Raw genomic sequence first — 24116 nt, forward strand, 5'->3', positions numbered from 1 at the left:
CTTCTGTTGATCTATTTATTTATTTATTCTAGCGCTCAATTGTCATTACTTGTAATCATGTTTGTGTTTTCCTCGCAGTCCCAGTCGAATGGTGGCCAGGAAATCAACAAGTTCATGGGGTACGCCCTGGCTCACAAGGGCCCAGCGACAACAGTGAACAACGTCTACAACCCAGAGGACGGGGCCGACACGTACACCAACGTGAGCGTCTACCCCAAGCTTGTCGAGTACACCTCGGCGGCTCGCACGCGCCATGGGGAGGACTTCAATCTGGCCACCCAGCCCCTAGATATGGACCTCATGATGAGGTTGGGAGGAGGGAAGCAGCACGGTCGGTACTAGATGGCCAATAGCGCAATTGAGTCATCCTCTGTTCCTAGACTGAGCCAGATTTGATAAACCAGCACGAGCTCCTCTGACATCTCCATAGCACCTCGGCAGCCGAGCTCCACATAGATGATGGCAGCATTTTAGGTAAGTATAGTTTTATTCATCGTTCACTGGTTTTACACATGTACCTGGCCTTTGCATTGTTTAAACCTTGCGGGTGTAATATTGCAGGCCCAGCTGGCAGAGTTGTAGGCCCAGCAGATGGACCAGGCGGAGGCCCATCAGCGGCACCTGGAGGCTATCTAGCAGCAGTCGGCGCATCAGCTGGAGGCTATCCAGTAGCACTCGGCGCGGCAGCTGCAGGACGTGGTGACCTACTTTTAGGGCCTTCAGATCCTGGGTTTGGTCCTACCTCCGTTGCCTCCCTTGCTGTTCGCTCCACCCCCTCCTCCTAGTCCTACAGGGACTCCGGTGAGTATATATGGTTGTTTATTGCTTTAGCTTGTGCAGCCATCCTACAGGTACTAATGAGATCGCTTCTCCTTTGTGCAGGCACAGTCGGCGGGTTCGAACCCGACTCCTCCAAGTGGCCCTTCTCCACAGCACGGGTGGCCGGTTGGCACGGTTGGCCCGACTCCACAGTACACGTGGCCAGGTGGCGTTCCTCCGTCTACGCAGCACGGGTACTCCAGGTGGACAGGCGGCCATCTTCCACCACCCGAGTGGATGTTCTAGGGTGGCCCTCCGTAGCAAGGGTGGCCTTCATGGCCATCTGGGAGCTCTTCACACTCTGGGGGCCATGGGGACCAAGGGACGCAGTAGGTACCTCTCATTTCGCTTTTGGACTTGTGATGGTTATGTTGGACTAGTGATGGATTGGCTTCTGTGAGGGTTATGTTAGACTTATGTTGGACTAGTGATGGATTTGTATGGATGTACTTGTGATGGATGGATGGATTTGTTACGGATGAACTTGTGGATGGATTTGTGTTGAATTGTATGGATGGAATGTGATATATATGTGATATATGTGATATTGTATGGATTTGTGTTGAATATATGTGATATTGCATGGATGGAATGTGAAAAAAAAAACTGCAAAAAAATTTACCCAGATTTGCCGAGTGCTAACACGGCACTTGGCAAAGTGACCATTAGTTTGCCAAGTGTCAGCACTCGGCAAAGATTGTTTCAAAAAAATTACTTTGCCGAGTGCCTGTTAGAGCGGCACTTGGCAAATATTATTTTTTAAAAAAAATTAAAAATTCTTTGCCGAGTGCCTGCCACGTCAGCACTCGGCAAAGAAATCGGCAGATGATGGTGGACATTAACTTTGCCGAGTGCTGACATGGCACTCGGCAAAAGCTTTGCCGAGTGCTCGACAAGTGGCACTCGGCAAAGAATTCTTTGCCGACGAATTCTTTGCCGAGTGCGGCACTCAGCAAAGCCTTTGCTGAGTGTAAAGCGGGCTTTGCCGAGTGCGGCCTGCACTCGACAAAGAACCAGAATCCTTTAGTGATAACATGTATCACTGACTCATGAGTCACTGACATGGTATTTTATATACCACTCACCCTGTAAGTCTGGTAAAATGTTAATTATTCCCCCCTCTAGATGCTCAATGTCATCTTCAGTCGTGGCAAGGAATGCCTTCGCATGTGGCTCATCAAGATCCACACCCTCCGGCGCCACTAAGAGTGCGCAAGCAAGCGCCATGAGAAGCGTTGGCTCCTCATCTTCCTCATTAGCTTGGGTGAGGTGCGTCTGCGCCTTCTTGGGCTTGCTACAGTCCTTTGCCCAATGCCTAAGGCAGCCACAGTTTTGGCACCTATCCTTCTCATCATCAACGCTGCCATCCTTGTTGTCCAGCGTGCGGGCCTGCTGCCTGGGGATAACACACAGGAGCTTCTCGACTATGCGCTACTCGGTGATGTCCTCGCCATAGAGGTTGAGGGAGCTCATCATCGCCGTTAGGCGGAGAGCAAAGTTGTCGATGCGCTCGCCATCACGGAATGAGAGCAACTCCTAGTCCCTCTAGAGTCGCTACAGCGTAGACTTGCGTGCACGCTCTGAACCAACATGGATGGACTTGATCACCTCCTTGGCAGTCTTTTTCACCGCCAGCGCGGATCATCTCCCGGGGCATAGCAGAGAGGATGGCGTCAGAGCCATGCGATCCTCCGTAAGATCAGCATCACTACTTGATTGCATCCTAGAAGCCATGAGCTTCTAGCTTCACCTTCATGAGGAGGCTCCAATCCTCATAGTTGTTGTGTCAGCTACGGATACGGCATGCCACCGACCTCCTTCACCACGCGCTAGATTAGAAATGTGCTTATATGGAGGACAACCCACCCTCCCATCGCTCCTAAGCCGATGAAGCCGAGGAGGACCTCCCATCGCCGAGATCCCTTGGGGCGGGGTCATCGGGGCTTTTCTCGGGCGCGTTCATCGGCTGTGGTCGCGAGGAGCGGATCTCCTTCAATGACTTAGAGGATTACTCCGACTCCGAACCGCCCTCACCGCCACCGCCTGGTATGGGTAAGGCTGTCGTGGGGCCGTGTGGGCACCGTCGACGTGCGCGTCGTCGTCGTCGTCTCCGGTGGAGGCCCAGGGACTTCATGGCTGCGGCTCAACGTTCACATCCATAGCTCAACCCGGCTCTGGCTGCCGCCTCCCGCCAACATTGTGACACCCCTACGGTGCACCCTACTCGTGTCCTGGAGGAGCCGGACACAGACGGCTTCTTCCAGGTGCGGAGTCACCATCAATGGCATCGTCGCTCGCCGCCCAAGCCAGCAAGGCCTGTCCTATCGGCATTGGTGGGCCTCTGTTTCAACTGCTTGGCGAGCTCCCATGTCAAGGTAGAGTGCAGCTTCCCAGCAAGGTGCTTTAATTGTTGGTGCATTGGGCACCGTGCCTTCGCATGCCCGCTCCCTGCGAGACCTACGGGCGCACTGCTCCGTAGTTACCCAGGGGTCATAGGGTCTCCTGGTGGTGGCTGACGTCCGATGGCCGGCGGGCTCGGCGCGCCGATGATGACACGCTATCGGCGCGGTCTGCATCCACGGGACGGTCGCCATCGGTTCCACGCTGCTACGCCCCACCGCCTCCGCCTCCTCTGCCGCCACCTCCGTCCTCTGGTGCCGTCGTGACTACTATGGGGACGACCATCGAGGCTCCTATGGGAAGCCGTGCGGCAAGCCGACGTCACACGGAGTTCGTCGTCGTCCCTCGTTCGGAGGAGTTGCTAGCTGCCGAGGACGCGCTCGGCCTTGCGCTTGTCACGGTGGTTAGCGGTACATGGCCACCGGTGTCGCCACCCATGGTGGCTCGGTTCCTCTTCGGGCGCTTCGGATTGATGGAAGAGGATGTAGTGGTTCGGCGCCATGATCCTAAGGATTTTGTCGTACGGTTTAGGCACCGCGAGGACAGAGACTGCATCCTTGCCACGCCACCGGGGGTGGCCGCTACCCCTCATCTGGTGGCCATGGCGGAGGACATCGTTGGCCACTGCTGGGTCGTTCCCATTTAGGGTGCTGGTGGGGATGAGGCACGTCCCCCTCCATGCCTGAAATGCGACCACGGCAAAGACCATCCTCGGGCCCGCTTGTGCCAAGGTTGACGTTGTTCGGCCAAGCGACGTACCGGCGGATGATGACCGGGAATTCTTCATCACAGCATGGTGTTTGCATCCACGGTTCATCCCCGACGAGCAGGTCGTGTTCATCCCGGAGCCACGCATCCTCAGCCCCGTCGAGGCCGCTCTGACCGTGCTTCCGGGGCTGCGCTACCTCGTGAGGCCGCGCCTAGTTGTGTTCCAAGATTAGAACACGCCGCCTGCGTCCCCTGTGGACGATGGCCATGGTGGGGTGATGCTGATGAAGACGACGGTCCAAGCGATGGCAAATTCCACCTAAGGGTTCATGATGGGTGCGGCGGCCCACCGCGGGGGCCGAGCTTCGGGGATGACTACTCCGGCGGGCGTGACAGCGACGATGATGGCTCCGTCGACAGCAACTTTAACCGCTATCATCCTGGGATCGACCGTCGCCATTGTGGTCGCTCGTCGCCGTCTTGCCTGACCGCCTTGGCAAGGCCGTCCGTACAAGTCGAGACGGTTTGTTGCCCGCTGGTCCTAGGCAGGCATGGGCTCATGAGTGCGGGCGTCGCAATTGGTGGTCCATGCGAGATCCCGGATGTCGAGTCACCGCGGCCTCGAGTGCTTGTGCCTGCGCGTCCTCAAGAGCGCATGCCGGAGGCCCCGTCACTGTCGGACACTGCTCCACACCATGCTGACATATCTCCTTTTCAGCTGGCTTCCACGCCGGCCACGCTAGTCGCTGTAGCGCTGACTTCTGCCTCGGGTACCGCGGGCGTCTGCCGGCTGCTGGTACCAATGAGCCCATCTCCTATGCTGCTGTGTATGTCTAAAGGCTCTTCGGCTAGCTTTGTGGGCCGCTTACTCACAGTCGACCCATAGCTACTCCATGGGGGTCGGCTCATCCAGGTGTCCCCCTATCCGGCGGCCATCGACGACTGGTGGGTTCATTGCATCGAGGTCAAGTTCACAGGCCCAACCCGTTAGTCCTACTCGATGTTAGGCGCAGACGTGTCCACTGGTCCCCATGTGCCTGAGGCTTCGAACTATAACCGCGTCCAGGCAGAGTTCGTCGGCCAAAACCGGCCGGCCTGCACAACATACCAGGATGGCCCGGGCCTCGCATGGACGATGCCCAAGCCTAATCACGATAGGACTCCACCCAGGCTTACTGCACCACCTACGGCCTCTCCCACCAAGCTTGGGCAACACGCGGCGGCGGCGGCGGCGGTGCCGGCTCCAGCAACACCATGGGAGATCTCAAGGTGCCTCTAGTCGTAGCTGTGCTCCGTCATCACGGAGCCTATCATTGTTGAGCCCCCACAACTACGTGCCCCCAGGAGGCGTCGTGTGGTGGACAACGCGCTCTCACCGCCGCGTCAGAGCGACAGGCTCACGGCCAAGAGCAGATGCAGGGCACCAAACCCAATGGTGCAGGCACAGAACATGTTGATGGCCAAGTGGGGAGTACGCCCGCAGTAGCCGGCTACACAGACTGGAGTGGATTGGGAGTTCGATGAGTACCTGGCCCTGTTCGACGGGCCCCTCTCGGAGTCCAAGCGGGAAGCGATGAGGAGGCTGTTCTCGGCCAGTTGTGCGATCGACGGCATCCAGCTTGTCGACGGGGTTGAGCTTGAGGTCTAGGCAACCTCTGCATCCTTGTCGCCAAATGTTGTCGATGTCAAACAAAAACATTTTCGTCTGGAATGTCTGTGGCCTAAATGGTCGCGCGCGGCGCAACGTCGTAAGGGACTTGATCGTCCAGGAGAGGGTGTCGCTTGTTTGCTTGCAGGAGACTAAGCTCTCCAATGTCTGCAACCAACTTGCTTCTGAATGCCTTGGAACATCATTTGAGTATGCCTTGTTGCCTGCTGTGAATACCGCCGGTGGAGTTCTCCTCGGCTGGAGGACGGACGCCTGGTCGGCGTCGCATGTGTCTCTGCAGTCACACTCGGTAACTGCCAAAATCGCCAGTCGCTCTGATCCCAGGCTGGCCTGGTGGATCACTGTCGTTTACAGGGCGCTGAATGCTAATGCCCAACAGGCTTTTCTTAACGAGCTCGTGGCTCTCCGCTCCTCGCTGTTGGGTGCCTGGCTCCTTTGCGGGGACTTGCTTTGGAAGGAACGCAACGCACGGACTTTCAGGAATGAAGCCAAGGACGCTCGCGAGCTGTGTTTGGAGATCCTACAGGAGGCCGCCATGTGGTTGCGGGCCGGGTATTCGATCATGTCGTCGCTCAGTTCATTCATGTAATTAGTCTCTTGTGTGGTCATTGCCGGCTTCCTTTGGTTTTTCGTTTGTCACTCTGTTTTATGTTTGTGCAGCTCGACGGGGCAATCTTTGGTTACCTTCGGTCGACGCCGGCTTTGTTTGTTTGGATGTTCTCTTTTTTCTCTTAATGAAATACGTGCTACAGGGCACGTTTGAGAAAAAGAAATGTGCTTATATGTCATCTAAAAGTTTATGGACCTAGATGATACTAAATAAAAATTTTAGAAATGCGCGTGTGCGATCTGTTTGGATCTTTTTTTTTGAGAATTTTATGTTCATGAATCTAAATGACACTGATTAAAGTTTGGGTATGGGCTTGTGCCATCTGTGTGCCCCATGCCCAGGGACTGATGGGGACTAGATCTTGGGAGTAGATGGCACTAAAGACAAGCCGGGTGAAATGATTTGGCCCAAACCAGAGGGGAAATGCAGTTTTCCCTTTTGTCGGTGCGGGCCAAATTTGAGTATGGGCCTGGGCCTAGGCGTAGGCCCTCGCCGGCTTCACCTTACGCCTCCGTTGGCTGCCTAGCCGAGTTGCTCTGAACAGTGCGGCACGTCACACGACACGACATAGGCGCACAAATATCCAACCCAGTTGGGTGGGGCCCGCGCTCCCGACGTGCCTGCCGGACCATAGCACACGCCACCGGTGGTTCCACACGCCAAGTCAGTAACCGGGAGAAGTACACGTTCCCGGCGCTAAAATCCAGCGTCCAAGTCCGAATCAACCGCCGTGATCTGACCAGCCACCTCTGTTTCTGCTCTGTTCACCAAACGCCCGCCACTTCCATGGGAACGCCTATTTACGTGGCTCCCGAGGGCACGAACGAGCCCACCGTCGATCACGAGCCGTCTGTCTCGGCTGCCGCCCGCCGAGCGCCGAGCACGAATCCAGAAGCTCTCGGGACTCCGAACGAGCATGGCGGTCTCCTCCATCAGCTGCTCCCTCAGACCTCCGGCTCCCGTCAGAGAAGCCTCCGCTCGCCTGACGACGCAGCCGTCGCCGCCAAAGACGACGACGCCGTGGTAAGTTGCTACCTCTCGCTCAAGGTCGGTTGCGTTGCGTCATGTCCAGCTAGCCCGGCGGCAATGGCCAGACGTCGCTCAAGATCCGTCGCCGTGATCGTTCTCTGCAGGGCGGACGGGTTACGGCGGGCGTGCGTGGCGGCGACCGCGGCGGCGTGCGTCGTGATCGGGGCGGCGGGCGGCGGCGACGTGGCCGCGTCGACGACGCCACGCGACGCCGCCGTCGTGGTGGCCCCGCGGTGGAGCGACCGCAGGGAGTGCCCGCCGTGGCGCGCCAACTCGCTGGAGAACATCGTGCCGGAGAACCTGCCCCGCCCGTCGGCGCGCCGGAGGTTCAACAGCGTCAAGCGGGCGCCGCGGAAGGCCCCCGCGCTCGGGCCTCAAGCGGTGGCGCCGTTCCTGGCGCTGCCATACGGCGTGGACGACTGCTTCACCCTCTAGGCAAGTTAGGCAGGTAGTACTGGCTGACCATTCTGCACTGCAGCTGAATTTGTTGTATTTGTTTTGTATACCCAACAAGAAGTTCCAAGTGAACGAAAACAATAGGATTCTTATTTGTATATATATTGTAGATTTCACAGGGGATCGTGCTATTCGATACAGTGGGAGATAGAATATACAGCTACGAGCATGTGATTCTTGTGTTGTAGTAGTATTTCCTTCGGTCTTTTTGCTCGCGTATTGTCACTGTCACGTCCAAAGGCCTGACAGCAACGCCAAAGCCATAGAAAGGCCAAACTTCATGTACTAGTAGCACGTACGTGGAAGGCCGACCAGTTGACACACCATTTGCGGCCTCGCCGGCGTGCCGAGTGGCGCCGAGAAGGTTTGCCACCGCCCACCGCTTGGCCGGCGGCCGGCCGCGGCTCATCGGCTGCGGCAGCGCAGGCAGGGAAGGGTTAGATAAATGGGCCTGACGGCTGCCGCAAAATTGCTTGGGCCCTACCTAGGCTGCCGAGTCCCCCATCCCGGTACCGTATCCTGGGCCTAACCGATCTCACTGCGATGAGGTTTAGGCCCTAACTGAGATGACTGGGACAGTCGAGAAGAGACCATTTTCTCAAAAAAAAAAAAAGTGACGAAAGAGACCAGGACTAGTATATTCACAACTGAATTCAGTAACTGGAGAGCTGACAGACTCAAGTTCGTAACCCACGAATGTGATGATCTTGTGATCCAAATCTTGGATTGCCGTCCAAACTCACATGTCAAAGAAAATTCATGTGATCCAAATTCAGTGAGCTGGTTGGCAAATTCATGTTTACTCCAAACTCACGATCACTAGGCCAGCCACATGGACCCATCGTCATGGTATACTTCTTAAAGTTCAAACAACATTTTGGATGCTTTCGAAACGAGCGTGACGACGTGAACCAACCAACTACCTACTGCTGTCAAAGAAACACCCACAGCATTAGCAGACCTGTGCACAAATATCTAAGGAAGCGGGCCCCGCGCTCCCGACGTTCCCGCCTTCCCGTCTGCGGCAGCATGATACACGCAACCGCAGCAAGCGAAATGAATTACAGCCGCTACAATCCATCGTCCAAGTAGGAATCGACGGCTCTGATCTGGACACGAAACAGCTCTCGACCATGGGAAGCCACTATAATAACTTCCGTGTCCAAACCAGCCAGTCCACCACTACGATCGAAACTTCTCAACAATGGCGGCTTCCTCTCCGCCGCCATCATCGTCAGCTGCTCCTTCCCCGCTCCGCCCAAACAAGGCGCTGCTGCAGGCGTGTCGGTGTCGTCGTCGCACGCGCTGCGCCGGGCGTGCGTGGCAGCCGCGGCGTGCACCGTGATCGGGATGGCGAGCGGCGGCGGCGACATGGCACGGGGCGGCGGCGCGGTCGCCTCGAGGGCCGACGCCGTGCCCGTGGACGTGGCCCTAGGCGCCGCCGCCGCGGTGGAGCGACCGCAGGCAGTGCCCGCCGTGGCGCGCCAACTCGCTGGAGAACATCGTGCCGGAGAACCTGCCCCGCCCGTCCGCGCCCAGGAGGTTCGACAGCGTCTCGGCCTCGGCGGCGGCGCCGCCTTCTTTCCTGGGGCAGCTTCCCGGCACGGGCTGCTTCCCTCTCTGACGCAGCCGGCAACTGTGGAAAAAGGAAGTTCACAGAAAAAAGAAAAGCTGTGAAAATTGGAAAACACACTTGTGTTCTATTTTTTTATTAGGTAAAGACTTGTATTTTGTATACTATAGGTTTTAGCAGAAATCAACTTTGCCTCAGTAGCTCAACAATATTTACTATGGGGGGAATTGAAATATTTAGGGCTTGCTTGTATGAATCAATGTGAATTTGCAATAAGCCCATGCAGTTTTTTTTTTCTAGCTTGCAAAATGTGCAAATCCTGCAATAATCGATCAACGCCGATGACCAAGGCGAATTTGGAAAGGCTTGTGATGATCTAGAGGACCGCGGTTGCTTTCGTGGAAAAGCAGAAAAGCGTGGCAGGCACAGTGAGTGCACGAAAACGAGGCCTTGTTTAGATTCCAAGTTTTTTCACTCTCTCTCCATCACATCAAATCTTTGGACACATGCATGGAGTATTAAATGTAGATAAAAAAAATAACTAATTACACAGTTTAATTGTAAATTACGAGACAAATCTTTTGAGCCTAATTAAACCATGATTGGACAATAATTATCAAATACAAACGAAAGTGCTATAGTGTCAAATACTGATTCCTAACACTCATCTAAACAAGGCCCGAAATGGAGAATTGATCGAGCCAGTTTCAGAGAACAAAAATTTGCTCGGAATTTTCATACAAAAGCCGCCCCAGGCTCGTTTCGTTTTCACGTACGTGGCGCGAGAGCCAGGGGGCGTGGGACCGGGCACGTACGAGCTGTTGTGCCGTGCCGTTGCCTCCGAACTGATCTCAGTGGTAGTATAAGTGTACAACAAGCTTCGAGTGAAGTACAGGGCCGAAACAGCCTGCCACGTCTTTCGTTTGGTTTATAAGTTATATTTTTTTCAGTTAATGAATAATATTTTTCTCTCATAACAAATCAGTCAAACGTACTTTCAGTCATAACTTATCATCTAAACGAACAGGACATTTGTGTAGTACGAAAGTGACCGTTTTCTTTGTGTTTTGTGCAAGTCTCGAAGTACAACATCCAAAAGAGAAGCAACACCTAGAAAGCTCAGGGCATGCTGGATCCTGGGCAGGCGGCAAGCCGCTCGTCTCACCTTGCTTGGTAAGGCCAGGCGTTTCGTAGTATCCAACAAGCTAGCTTTGCCAGGTAAACCCATGCACCTGAGCAAGTTTTTTCTTACCTAGGCAGGAGAGACACCAGCAAGATTCGTTTGCTCACACGTTGCTCTGATTATTAGTCGTGACTTCCCTACTAAATTGAAGCTCATCCCTGTCAAATGGTGCTTCTTCTCCACCAAATTGATGTTTCCAAACTGTTCTACACCCAAATTGAGCTTGTGGACATCCAAATCAAGCTTATGATAATAAGCTGAATCGAACTTTTCCCTACCCAAACTACGCTTGTTGGCTTCTAAATCGAGTTTCTTATAGCTTGAATTATCCTCTCTTGAACTCCTCCATGGCAACCTTGTCCATTGGACGAATAAGAGAGGAAATGGGAGGAAAGAAAACCAAGCAGAACGAGGAAATTGCTTTGCTTTGCTTAACATGGTGAGGCGAGGCGGGTGACGGTACCAAGTGTACCTTGAGAAATCAGAACCATCCTGCCACAACCTACATTCAGGTGTGGAGCTATGGATGTAGCTATGGTTGCGGCCGCACTCACGGCAAAATTAAAAAAAAGTGATTATATTTAAATTTTCACCATATATGTATCCACAAAAGTAAAAATCTACTCCCTCTGTCCCAAATAATTTGTCGCTTTTGGTTTCCGTGCCACAAGTTTGACTTGATTTGAAGAGAATATGTGCAATATTTGCATCTCCAAATAAATTTATTAAAAACTATATTCAAAAATATTTTCAATAATATTAATTATATACCATAAATATTAATATTTTTTAATATATATTTTGTCAAAGTTGTTTCTTTAGAAGTGAAAACACCATATATTTTAGGACAGAGGGAGCATGCAACAACAAAGTAAACGTACCACCCCTTTGATTGAATCCTACAAAATCCAAAGGGAACACTTTTGAACTCCGTGACTTAGGTCTCGTTTAGATCCAAAATTTTTTGGATTTTGGCTACTATAGCACTTTCGTTTTTATTTGGCAATTAGTGTCTAATTATGGACTAATTAGGTTCGAAAGATTCGTCTCGCGATTTCTCACCCAACTGTGCAATTAGTTTTTTTTCGTCTACATTTAGTACTCCATATATGTGCCGCAAGATTCGATGTGATGGATCCTATGCAAAAAAAAATTTGGCTTTTGGGTGGCATCTAAACGGGGCCTTAGCAGATTTGCGTTTTCTTTTGATAAATGGTAACCAACACTCGGGTCTTTTGTCCTGCTCCAGCACGCGAATTTTTAGCCGTGCGATTCGCCACGTGGTGCTCGCATCAGGAGGCGGCAGGCGTGGGGACTAATGCATGCAGAGATAGAGGAAGGGCAACTGCGTCAGGACTCAGTAGGCAGGCGTGGGGACCGATTTGCAACCGCATGCAGAGAGAGACGAAGGGCGTGGGGCTGATGCGCATGCGCGTCAGTCGTCAGGTGGCAGGCTGCAGAGGAAGGGCTACGCGTGCATGCAACGTTTTGGTTCTGTATTTGACATTAGTGAAAATTTCACATATATTTCTATGATATCTGTAGTTCACATAAATAATTTGTTAAATTTTCTGAAAAATTTAGCATATATTTTTCTAAGATCTGCAATAAGTTATATTATCCCCAAATCACATCATCTTGTTCAATATATACTAAATAATCGGTGTAAATATAGTAATAAGATAGTGTAAATATAGGTAAAAGATAGTGTAAATGTATAGACAAAAATCAGGTGCCAAGAGATAGACGGTTTAAACAAGAAAAGACCCAAAATTTCAAACACGTGTTTAGAATCACAAAAAAACTACAAATAAAAATAGTAAAAATTAGCTCGTTAGGAGCCCATCCAAGATTATTATAGACCCGACGAATTAGTAGCTCCCAACCACGGGTGGAGTGGAATCCAACAAAAAAATCATTAACTAAAAGAATAAAAAAAGCTTTTATTGAATCATTTAAGTTATAGAAAAATCCATGAACCTTCTTTCAAACGCACAGTTATTGGGTACACAGACTCTTTTGTATAGAATATCTAATTTTATGTTCCACCTTGCTATTCGCAAATCACGTCGTCATCCTCGGTCGCTTGATTGGGAGAACGCAAAGTAGGCCTTTGACAAGAAGCTCGGTCTCACGACCCACGAACAAGACTGCCTGGACTCGTCCGCGCGGGATCCCTCATCTTCGGCTGGCCCAACTGCCGCCAAAATCTGCAGTCGGCCCAGAAGCGATTTCGTTAGCGAAAACTCGGAGCCCAGTCAAATCCGGTTCGGCACGGTCCTCTCATTCCGAATCCGAACTGACGGAAGGACCCCACGGGCGCCGCTGCATTTGCCGCGGACCGTGGACGGCAGCTCTAGTCAGTTCGTCCGCCGACACGGACGTTCCTTCACGAGCTGAGCGAAGCGGTGCAGTTTTGGCGGCTGCAGAGATCATTATCTCCCCAGCTCCCTCGGCGCCTCGACAAGGACCGCGACGACCCGCCGAGCAGGACCATTTCAATGCGGGCGACTCCAACCGTCAACGTCCATCTAGCGCAGCGCCCGCCGCTCATCGATGCGCCGGCAAGAAAGAATTCAAGCCTCACGTAGCTAGAGCCTAGAGATCACATCACGTCAACACATATTGACCTGGCACCAGGATTTCAAGCCACTGATCAGCTGAGCTGCTTTAAGCTTGGTCCGTGCCAAGCATCTATATAACCACCAAGCCGCCAGCAGCGTGCTGCACACCTCGCGGCGGCACCAGATCTCGTCGTCGTCGTGCCGTCCGTCGACACCACCGCACGGCAGCAGCTAGCGGTCCCTGGTGCGCCCCCCCCCCCCCCCCCCCCCCCCCCCCCCCCCCCCCCCCCCCCCCCGCACGCAGACCATGGCCAGCCTCGTGTCGAAGCCGCGCCACAGCATCCAGATGTACTGGGCGCGAAGGAGCTACCAGCGCCTGGGCTCGCCGTCGCGACGCCTCAAGGTGGCCCGCCTGGGCGGCGGCAGGTCGGCGGGCTCCTCTGCTGCCGCGTCGTCGTCGTGGAAGGGCATCCGGTTGGCGCGCCGCGCCGTGGCGCTGCTGGCGGCGCCGGCGCTCCTGCTCGCGAGGCTCCGCGACGCGTACGTCGACGCGATGGTGGCGCTGGGCGGGTCCGGCATGCGGCCCTGCGCCGCGCTGGCCAGGTCGCGCAGCGGCGCCGAGGCCGGGCTGTGGGACAAGCGGGTGCCGCGGGCGCGCCGGGGGAGCGGAGGCGGGAGCGGGAGCAAGCGCGGCGGCGGCGACTTCGAGCGCCGGATGATGGCGCACATATACAGCATGGCGGTCACGCCGGAGCTCCCATGCGCCGACAGGGCCTGATGACATGCATGGACGACCGAGCCGAGTCGCGCCAGTCTCAAGATGTGAGATTGTGAGCAAGTGAGAATCGCATCTCACGTCACGTAATTACGTGAATGCAGGTCCTGCGCTCGTCATGTGGTGTTTGTGTCTCTTGAGGTCTTGACTTCGTTGATTTCCTTATTCTTCATCTTAAATTCTTATTATCAGAAGTGCTGCAAGGGCTCAAGTGCATGTATATTACAATCACGTATGAATAAGAGTGATACGGTTAACGGTAGCTGGTGCGTCTGAAGATATGGATTTGAAGACACAATCCGTATGAAATTACTGAAGAAAGCACTGAAATAGCCTCATACGCCTCCTTAGCAGAGCTCTTTGCCCCCAACGGCTCCCTGTACTCCACCGGTACAATAGCGAGGATAGCCTCCAACGCTAACATATCATCTTCCTCATTGTCGGTGCCCTTGTCAACAGCATTCTAGAGCCGTCGGGCTCTGAGCTTAACCTTCATGGTCACCGACCACTCTCCATAGTTGGTGCGAGTCAGCGTCGACCAACTGGTGCCGCTGACCTTCCGCACAGTGCGAACAACGACCTTCGGTCGTGGCTGGGCAGCCACAGTAGTGTCACTCTTGTCGCCCATCTCTGAACCGTTTATCATCGCCAGCGGTTAGTACGGCGACGGCGCTTGTACGGCTCTGATACCACTTGTTAACCCACGGGATCACCGGCTCAGGTGAGTCAACCACTCACCAGTCTTGCCGACCACGGCCGAGCACGACCGAGGCTGTCCGACAACACACACTACGGCTAGAGGTAGAAGAAGAGGAAGAACAGAGCATACACACACAATACAAGCACCAGTGTTGGCCGGAGCCCTGTATAGGAGATAGCAAATCTAAACTCTTTTTATTGAGTTGCAGCGGCAAACTATATATACAACTCTATCCATCAAGTATTAGTACAACGCACATGCTGCAACAGTAACTAGATAACACAGCAGGACTGACTTCTGCGCCTGTCCCTGCATGTGGCTACAGTCTGGTAGGTGAGCCGTTCGGCGTCTGCCTCTGCAGCTGCCACAGTACCACAGCAGGGGGCCTTTTCGGCGCCGTCCTCCCTTGCTGTGTGTTCGCATAAGGAAGCAGTAGATTATCTAACCATTACCACCATTAGCTTCCTTTCGAGCCACATCAAAACTTCCAAACCAAGGGAGAACAATGTATTTAATGTACTCCAAACATGGATTTCCTTCAACAACACTGATAGGGCAAAATGCCTTCTTTATCTTGCAATTTATCTGAGACTGCAGTAAACAAATTGTATAAACCATTATAATCATCATTTTGTTGAAAAAAGGGACAAATCATTAGCTGTTAGGTGACTTTATAGAAGAAAAAAAAACTTGGCACAAATGTGAAAGCATATCATAAATTACTGCAGAAGGGATAGATCATCTAGTAAACTGAAAGCATATCATAAATTACTGCAGAGGGATAAATCATCTAGTAAACTGTAATTTTACTCAGTCAGCTACACAGATGAAATTATACTATACCTCCTAAAAAATGATAGTGACATCACATATTATAATAAAGAGCACACTGCAAGTAATTTATGCTTTACTGCAGGTGTAGAGCCAGGCTGGTAACAAAAGATCAGGGATACACCAAGACAGAAAAATAAAAGACTAAAGCCTCCTTCGGCACGGCTCATCCAAAACGGCTTCACCGGTGAAGCCAAAAAAACTGGTTTTTCCCGGCTTCTAGTTTATTTTAACCCCGGCTTACAAAACAGCTTCACGCTACAGTGCCTCGATTTGCGCAAAATAGGTGAAGCCAAAGCCGGCATAAGCCGTGCCAAAGAGGCCCTAAACGGTGTGTGATAATCTCTTACAAGTTTCTTAACTTGAAACTGGAGCTAGTTACAACTATGTTTAGTCAGCATTATTGATAGCATGATATTTTTATCACTGGATTCTAAGCAATCAGGCAAATAACGTATCAATGGGAAACACCCATCATCTTCCATAAAAATAGCCGAGGATGGATCACTCTTCGACATTTTCGCTTGGCCTTCCTTTAAACCAGGGAGCATGTCTAAAATTCAGGTTAATGGATAAAACTGCTAGTTCAAAGATAAAGAACATATTGAAATTAAATTAAAATATACATAAATACATGTGTATATATATCCACGCAAAAAGATGTGACAAAATAATTGGTTTGGACTTCCCACTCAGGTCACCATATTCCCTAGCTAACATATTCACTTTCCTTTGATCCATGCCCAACTGGCATATGTCTACCTGCAGAAGTGAAGGTATAAATGAAATCATCAACAGCCATCACAGATCATGTATTAGTCGGCCATATAATATGTGCGACTAAACTAAGAAAACATCAAAAGCTTAAATTTATAGATACAAAAATGAGTCAATAAGCTTCCTTTTTTGCTTAGCGTGCTTGGTGAGAACTCACAGTACAAAAACTAGGTTCTGGATTAACTAACCTTCAGAAAGAACACATCCGCACACTGCATGAGTGGATACAAGAACTGTGCAGCACTCAAGTCATCCTTCTCACTCCGACCCATGATCTGACAACATCTACACAGTAAAGAAAATGGTTACATGCACATCATCAAAAACTGACAAACTGATAATGAATTGGCTAAGAGGTATACAAAACCCTAAGCTAGCTACCTCATGATTCTACTGATAGACCTTTTCTGGGCTATGTCCATCACAAGCGGCCAATATTCATTTGGCCGATTGAATATTTCTTCAGAGGACCATAGGAACTCCACCTCGTCCGTCTCCACACCAAGCGATTTCCATACTTCAATCATGCATGTAAAGGCCAACCGTACGGATTGCATCTAAATCCCCTCCCATCTTTTTATTGAGCATAGCAAACCAGTCTGCCATCAAGATTTTCACTTTGCAACCACAACTGATCATCTTATTAATATTGATCTCCTTCACGACGCCCTAAAAAAAGAAGTTTGTTTTTTTTCGTTCAGTCATAATCAGATATTAACTGTCGAACTGAAGAATTTGTAACAGGCTGACAAGGCCCTGAATGAGGGAGAACAAAGATTTGTACCTGCGCAATGTGTATATATACGGCCAGACGGCTCGAAGCCGTCGTAGCAGACTGGGTTGGGTTTAGTTCGCAGCAGATTCAACAGCTCTTCAAACTCGATGCACTCCTCCGCGATGCTCCGTAGAGTAGCATAGCGCTCCTGGAGCATGGTGTCAGGCTGATCCACCGCGACAGAGACGGAGGACGACGAGACGGGCTCCACCCGCTGAGGTAGATCCACGGCGTCACCGCCAGGGGACGACATAGGGGGATCAGCCAGCTGCAATGCATCGCCGCCATGCTGCCGGACAAACCCACCGCGTCAGGCAGAATCCATAGTTGCGTCCCAATTGCGATGCAAGCGGCTGCTGTTATCCGGGCTGCTTTTATATAGGGGGAGCACAAGGCTTCCTTAACGCCCACTCCAACGCCCGAACTGTTTTGTATGGGCCGTACGGGGGGAACGAGGTCGTCTGCAGTTGGCCAGATCGACTTGTCTCTGCAGTCGCTGGATATCTAGCCGTTCACTGGTATCCAACGGTGACCAGGATTCCTGGATCGGAGCATGTGCGCTGCCTCCACGGCTCCACGCTGCTCGCTGGGCTCCGGCCCAATATCAGCACGGCGCAAGTAGGTCAGCTACGCGAGCTCCACGAGGGCGGACGAGGCGACGGCAGGGCTACGGCGCAAGCTCCATGGTCGACGAAGCGAGCTCGAGCAGCAGGGCCCATGGCCGGCGCAGGCGAAACATCTGGTTGCAGCGCGAGCTCCGTGGTCGGGGGCAGGAGCTCGAGCTGTCAATCAGTATGGTCATGGCCGGCGCAGGCGCAACATGGCCGCGGCGCGGGAGCGAGAGAGGAAACAATCGGGGCTTTTGGCGCGAGCTTGTAGCCGGCGAGCTGCGCACGCTCCACCAGTCCACCCTGGGTGCTGCGAGCTCCATGGCCAGTGGGTCTCGGTGGGTGAGCATGAGGATGGCAGCCCGATCCGCCGATCCGGTGTCGCACCTAACGAGGACGGGAGCACCGCGGCACTCAGGTGATGCGCCCGGCGATGACGGAGGAATCGTGTGGCCTAGCCTAGGGAACGAGAAACGGTGGCGGAGGTGGGAGGCCGGAGTCGCGAGGGGTAGAGCCGTGTGGAATTGGCTCACATGGGCCGGTTGGAGGCCTGTTAGAGCTTCTTTTGAGCTGACGCTTCGATCAGATATGAACGGCAGAGACAAGTCCATCCGGGCAACTGCAGAGGATCTCGTTCCCCCTACGAGCCTACGGGATTCGATAACGCTGGCACACGGGCGTACGTCCAGGCATGTTCTGTCCGGACGGTCCGTTTTTGGGCCTGCCCAACGTCAGACCCAACAGACCTCCACCGCTCCACCTTCAGACTTTACGGTTTCTCAAAAAAATAAAAAAAATGCAGCGACATTTTCTTTTTCCACTGCCGCACGCATGCGACCGCCTCGGGCGCATCTACCACGCCGCCGCCTGCCGCTGGCCTTCTCCAACGCGGCGGCCTTCTCCAGTTGCGGCCTTCTCATCCAGACGCCGCACGCCCACTCCTCCTCACTGCTGTCGCGCGCCCATCCCGTGCCACTCGCTGCCGCCCGTCACGCTCGCCCATCCCGCGCCGCTCGCTCCCACCCGTCGCGTGTGCCGCCCATCCGGCCAAGCCAAGCCCGATGCTATTAGCGATGTTGTTGGTGGTGGTGCTCGCGCGGCGCCGGCTCCGACCCTAACGGCTAGAATCGCCCGTCCCCGGGCTCCCCCATGTTACAAGTGCATGTTTCAAGTGTTTTAGATATTTCGTATGTATGTTTCAAGTGTTTCATGCGGATGTTGCAAAAGTAGATCATGATGTTGCATATGTTGCAATGATTGTACACGTATGTTGCAAGTGTCTGTTCTCAATGTTTCATCTGTTTTTTCATATGTACGTGGCAAGTGTGTTTATCTGGTTGTTGCATATGTTTGCAATTGTTTTTCAAGTGTTTTTCATGTGTTTTTGAATGTGTTTGAGGTGCATGTTTTGAATGTTTCAGCTGTTTTATACGTATGTTGCAATTGTTTTATTTGGATGTTTCAAAAGTAGATCGGGGTGTTGTGCATGTTGCAACGTGAGCCACTTACCGCAGCTGCTGGGGCGTCATGCATGGAGAGGAGCGGCGCAGCAGGCGTGGAGGGACACGGGCGGGCCCCGCCTGTGCGTGCAGCAGGCGCTGGCGCGGGTGTTGTAGCGGGCGCAGACATCCGGACGCAGGGTCCGTCCGGACGCCAGTGCTGCCGTACTCGTTAACATTTGATAGCTTTCTGAGTCATTAACATTCTCGTACTCGTTGACATTTGATAACTTCCTGACAAACTGATAACGATTTAGCTTATTTTAAACTGACAAACTGATGATGGATTAGCTTATTTTATTTTATAAAATAAAACAAGTTTGGCCCATAATCCTTAGCTTGCAGAGTAAACTCACCACTTTGCTCCGAAGTGTTGGTAACAGGTAAACATTCCACTCGTTTCATCTATAGCGAGAAAAAAAAACTTTATTCATTTCTTTCATGGATACCAGAATGCTATGTTATTCTTGTTCATGTCCAGACTACAAGAAATGCAGCCGAGGTTATTCTTGTTCATGTTATTCTGCTGCTTATTACACTCCACAGAAGGCCTTGAGTTTATCTTGGTGGCGAGCGCCTTCTTCGGAAACACAAAAGCAGACGAAGTCGTTGTTGTCATGCGGCTTGAAACGGGGAGGGTGTTCGTCGTCCACAAGCTCATCTGCCACCTGAACCTTGAAGTTGGGGACAGAGAACAGCATCGCGGAGTATCTGGCGACATCACCGGCGACAGTAATCCGGTGGAATGGAGCGTATAGACGGTCGTTTGTCCATGCCTGGAGTAAGATGAAGAGCACAGCGCAGAAAGGTCAGAATTCAGACAGGATCAGTGTAGAAATGGATGGCTTTAATCTTAAGATCGAGAAGCTAAATGCTATCTGATGTTCAACAGTTCAAACTGAATTTGAAAAAAATGTCCCCGTTAGCAGCGAAAGTGCCCCCCCCCCCCCCCCCCCCCCCTAGCTGTATTTGAAAAAGAACTTATTTTGTTATCTCAGGACTAGACTAGTCCTTCATCTTATCACTGTTGACATCTGCGTGCTATTGCACTGACAATGTTTTCTGAATGGCTCCTCAAACTGAATGTTCGGCTAGGTATTGTATTTGCGCCTTGTTTAGTTCCACCCCAAATTCTCAAAAAGTGCTACAGTACCTATCATATCGAATGTTTGCGGCTCGTGCATGGAGCATTAAATGTAGACGAAAAAAAAAACTAATTGCACAGTTTGGTGGGAAATTGCGAGAGGAACGTTTTGAGCCTAATTAGTCCATGATTGAACATTAATTGCCAAATAAAAACGAAAGTGCTACAATAGCCCCAAATTCCAACTTCCTGAAACTAAACACGCGCTTGCTCAAACATTCAATTTGTATAACCGAACATTCAATTTGCATAACCAGTTAATGGTACTTGGTACCATTAATTCTTGCTCGACTGACCATAAGATTAGGGCTCTGTTCGGCTGGCTGAAAAAACAGCTGATGCTAATGCTAATTTATTGTTTGAGAAAAATATTGTTATTTCGCTGAAACGTTTGGAGCGCTAGCAATGTAACCACAACAAGAGTTCGTACCCGGAGCGCGTTGCCGACCATGAAAACCAGCGACGTGGGCGACGGCTCGACGACGATCCACTCGCCGTCCCTGCTCTGCATCTCCAGCCCGGCCACCTCGTGCTGGCAGACGACGCTGAGCCAGTCGGTGTCCTGATGCGACCCGTACCTGACCACCTTCTCCGCGGCGTTGGGCGCCTTGTACTCCGCCATCCGGAAGTGCCACATGGACGCTCTCAGCGAGTCGTGGTGCTTGGCTACCCCGAGCCCTTCCATCACCATCCGCCGCACGGCCTCCTCCAGCTCAAAGATCCGCCGCGCCGCCTCACCGACAGTACCGCTGCGCCGCCGCAGCAGAGAACAGGGTCAGACCAAGCCTATAGAGTAAGATCTGCGAGAAGGACCGGACGAGGTTTTATGCTTACCAGAAGCCGTCGTTGTTGTCGCCGGCGTCGGGCCACAAGAGGCGGGCGAAGTCGCGGACGGACTCGTCCTTGATGACGTCCACGATGGCGACGCTCTCGTAGCCAGGGAACCCCGGGATGTCGCCGAGGTAGCCGTCGAACGGCCTGTCGGCGCCGTAGTAGTTGCGGCGCTTGGCATCGGCGGGCAGCGCGAAGAGCGGCCTCACGGCGCCGTCGAAGAGCTCGGCGTGGAGCTGAGGGGTCAGAGCCGGGTACTGCGCTTCGAAGCAGCCGAAAGTGGCCAGCGCGTCCATCACTTTGCCGCGCGCCTCCTCCCAGGCCTCGCCGCCCGGCGTGGACGGGACCACGCGGGAGAAGTCGATTTGGGGGAGCTTCTTCGCCTCGCTGCCCATCCTCGCCGTCATGGGATCTCTCGCCGAGCTGGAGAGTCTTGAGACTGAGCTCCGTGCTCTGCTTTGCTTTGCTTCCCGACCGGTGCGGTGGTTGGTCAGCGACCGACCCGCGACGCCGTTGACTTCGAATCGACAGGAAGACAAGTGGGCTTCATATTTTAGGCCCAAATTTTCCGGAGTCGACGGGGGAGAAGCCCACTGCGTTCTCTGTTTCAGAGCTCGTCACAGGCCGAAACGTTGGCCCAAGTAGAAACTGGACAAACTGTCGATCTATCTAATGGCCACGTTTGCTAAAAAAAAATGGCCACGTCTAGGTTTGTTCTCTATTTGTCGTAGGGTTTGGTTTCTGATATCATCGACGAGGTGGTGGCCACGATGACGTATTGAAATGAGGTCTCTCAGGCCCCTCCCTACCTCGATGACGTTCAATCTGACGTCAGCGAAGGGCCAGTAAGAGCATGTTTTGTCAGATCTATTGGTTCTCTTCAGATTTTGGTGATTGGTGTGTTTATCTTGGAAAGCTGTTGGCTGACTTTCGACACGATGATCTCGACGTCTTCTTTCGGTATATTCGAAGGCAAGGCCCGATATTTTCAACACTCTGTTCTGATGGTGAAGAATTGTAAGTCTGGGTTCCTCCAGTCAATATTCTTTCAATGTACTACCTCGTCCATAAAAGAATGCAATTATGGGAATCGAACCAGTCAAATTAACTCAAGTTTAACCAAGTATATAGTAAAACGTATTAACATTTATGTCTCCAAATAAATTTATTATGAAAGTATATTCTATAACTAATCTAATGGTACTTATTTTGTCTCATGAGTGTTAGTACTTTTTTATATAATATTAGTCAAAGTTTAAACTATTTGACTACTCGAAATGTGAGAATTGCATTCCTTTGTGGACGGAGGGAGTATACTAGATCTCGTTGTCAGTAGTGACTGCCTTTTCGGTCTTCAAAGCCATGTCTGTCGAGGATGTTCGCAGGTTCCGCAGCGAGTGCCACGGGCATCGTGCTCTTCGGCATCCGCAAGAAGCTGGAGCGTGCGGAGGAGGCCGAGGCCGAGGCAGTGCGGGAGGTGGAGGAGGCCGCGGCGGTGGGCAAGTAGGCTGTGACGGAGGCGGTGGCGGACGTGGACCAGGCTCCCAGCGGGTGGAGATGGATGCCATCAATTCCAAACGTGACAGAACGAGACAATGGTATTCTCATGTAACGGTTCCATCTTTCGATGGTATTTTACGTAACAGAGCTTTTTTTATGGTATTTTTCGATTCTTGTGATCTTTCAATGATATAGAACCAATTTTCTCTTTTCTTTACCATCTATTCAGTGCGATTTTCAAGCTCCGCCAAGCGATGGATGATCAAAGGAAGAAGACGACCGATTTGTTTTTTATGTAATCTTATTTTTTAGAGGTCGTTTTATATCTTATTATCCATCTTCTGTACGAGTCTTTGTTTTCCTCGATATATATCAGATATTGTCAAAAAAAATGTAATTTGCTAAAACAAAGAGAAAAAAAAAATGTAATGGACACGTAGACAGAGAACGTTAGCCCACGAATGAATTTAACTAGAGCCAAGCCTGCCTGGCTACGTACGGTCAGACAATAACTGACGTTAGCTGCATCATTTTTTTAGAAAAAAAAAATGACGGCCACTGATGTTTGCACCCACGAACGCTTCTGACTGATTCAACCTTTTGTCTGAATAATAGACTTGGAGTTTGCCAAGCTTTCGATGAGCAACATGTATGGTATCATTGTTTTGGCTGAATCATCGCATGCCATGCATTTAAAAAGAAGATGAGGCATTTGTAATGAATTGAACTGGTCGTAGATGACTCAACATAAGTTTATCATCATCCAAGTATCCAACATGCATAACCGGCGAAAACGATCGATCTGAGCTAAGAAGTTTGCTCATGTCATGCCTGCCAGACTGTTCATGTTTCAGGCCATAAGAAATCCGGGCAGTGTCTTTTCTCTGGTATGGTCTGTAAATTCCATTGTAGGTCTTGTTTGGATGCGTATGTGTTCACTTAATCCATATGAGTTGGAGTGGATTGCAGTGGAAATTAGTTTAAGTTTCAACCCAACTCACGTGAATTGAGGTGAACACATACGTATCCAAACAAGCTTATATTAGGGGTAGTTTCCCACTTCGAGGGCAACATGTTAAGACTTGTAGGATCGTCTAGGAGTAGATCCGGGGTGTTAAACATTTACTTGATGAATCAAAGACCTAGAACACGTTCTAGACAGAGAGACAGAGATAGAGAAAGGATAAAGGAAGAACGTGTCGAACCTGACACCGTAGGGGTGATGATCCAGAAGCCGCCATCACGTTCGTCGGTGAAGTCTGCGCACGGACAACGACGTTCGGGGAAGAGGTCGATGAAGTCGTCGACGTCGGTGGAGCGAGACGACGCGGCTGGTGGCTTTCCGTCACTGGCTGCGCCCCTCTCTGATCGGATTAGGGTTTAGGTTTCGGTGGGGAGCTCGGCTCAGGCGAACCTCGTACTCAGAGCTGTCGGCCCCACCTCTATTTATTGCGCAGTGTGATAGGGGTCCTCCAGCCATAGTGGGCTGGACGCCCCCGATCAGGGCGCGGATCAAAGGCCCAACTGGGTCATTGGGCCCAGTTTGGGATTAGAGATCAATCTAACAATCTCCCCCTTGATCTCCTACCATCTTTTAATTTCATATCATTTACTTTTGTTCATTCCATTACAGATTAGCGCAAAGAGCATGTTTCATTGTCACGG

General features: G+C 51.7%; 3 protein-coding genes and 1 pseudogene across 3 annotated transcripts; 2 read left to right on the forward strand and 2 right to left on the reverse strand.

Annotated features, from left to right (window-relative positions):
* The first annotated feature begins 6977 nt into the window (after window positions 1–6977).
* Window positions 6978–9540, forward strand: LOC136518292 (protein CHLOROPLAST VESICULATION-like). Its single transcript, XM_066511937.1, has 2 exons — window positions 6978–7229; window positions 7340–9540. Exons 1-2 carry the CDS (start codon window positions 7123–7125, stop codon window positions 7668–7670), a joined length of 438 nt encoding a protein of 145 aa, XP_066368034.1. The 5' UTR covers window positions 6978–7122; the 3' UTR covers window positions 7671–9540.
* Window positions 9541–13318: 3778 nt separating this feature from the next.
* On the forward strand, window positions 13319–14048 carry LOC136515027 (uncharacterized). Its single transcript, XM_066508721.1, has one exon. It carries the CDS (start codon window positions 13319–13321, stop codon window positions 13787–13789), a length of 471 nt encoding a protein of 156 aa, XP_066364818.1. The 3' UTR covers window positions 13790–14048.
* A 533-nt stretch (window positions 14049–14581) lies between these two features.
* Window positions 14582–17122, reverse strand: LOC136516119 (tyrosine--tRNA ligase 1, cytoplasmic-like; annotated as a pseudogene).
* Window positions 17123–19346: 2224 nt separating this feature from the next.
* On the reverse strand, window positions 19347–21494 carry LOC136518666 (probable 2-oxoglutarate-dependent dioxygenase AOP1). The gene is made up of 3 exons (XM_066512337.1): window positions 20955–21494; window positions 20551–20869; window positions 19347–19752 (listed from the first exon to the last, which is right to left on the reverse strand). Exons 1-3 carry the CDS (start codon window positions 21356–21358, stop codon window positions 19510–19512), a joined length of 966 nt encoding a protein of 321 aa, XP_066368434.1. The 5' UTR covers window positions 21359–21494; the 3' UTR covers window positions 19347–19509.
* Between the last annotated feature and the right edge of the window lie 2622 nt (window positions 21495–24116).

Source organism: Miscanthus floridulus, chromosome 17 (assembly GCF_019320115.1).
Source record: "Miscanthus floridulus cultivar M001 chromosome 17, ASM1932011v1, whole genome shotgun sequence".
Classification (NCBI taxonomy): Eukaryota; Viridiplantae; Streptophyta; class Magnoliopsida; order Poales; family Poaceae; genus Miscanthus; species Miscanthus floridulus.

What these genes read in the sequence shown, in the direction of transcription:
- LOC136518292 (XM_066511937.1), top strand. Translation starts at nt 7,123, where the DNA reads ATGGCGGTCTCCTCCATCAGCTGCTCCCTCAGACCTCCGGCTCCCGTC. An exon ending in CCAAAGACGACGACGCCGTG is followed by an intron (nt 7,230 to 7,339) that starts GTAAGTTGCTAC and finishes CGTTCTCTGCAG; the next exon opens with GGCGGACGGGTTACGGCGGG.
- LOC136515027 (XM_066508721.1), top strand. Translation starts at nt 13,319, where the DNA reads ATGGCCAGCCTCGTGTCGAAGCCGCGCCACAGCATCCAGATGTACTGG.
- LOC136518666 (XM_066512337.1), bottom strand. Translation starts at nt 21,358, where the DNA reads ATGACGGCGAGGATGGGCAGCGAGGCGAAGAAGCTCCCCCAAATCGAC. An exon ending in GACAACAACGACGGCTTCTG is followed by an intron (nt 20,870 to 20,954) that starts GTAAGCATAAAA and finishes GCGGCGGCGCAG; the next exon opens with CGGTACTGTCGGTGAGGCGG. An exon ending in TGGTCGGCAACGCGCTCCGG is followed by an intron (nt 19,753 to 20,550) that starts GTACGAACTCTT and finishes ATCTTACTCCAG; the next exon opens with GCATGGACAAACGACCGTCT.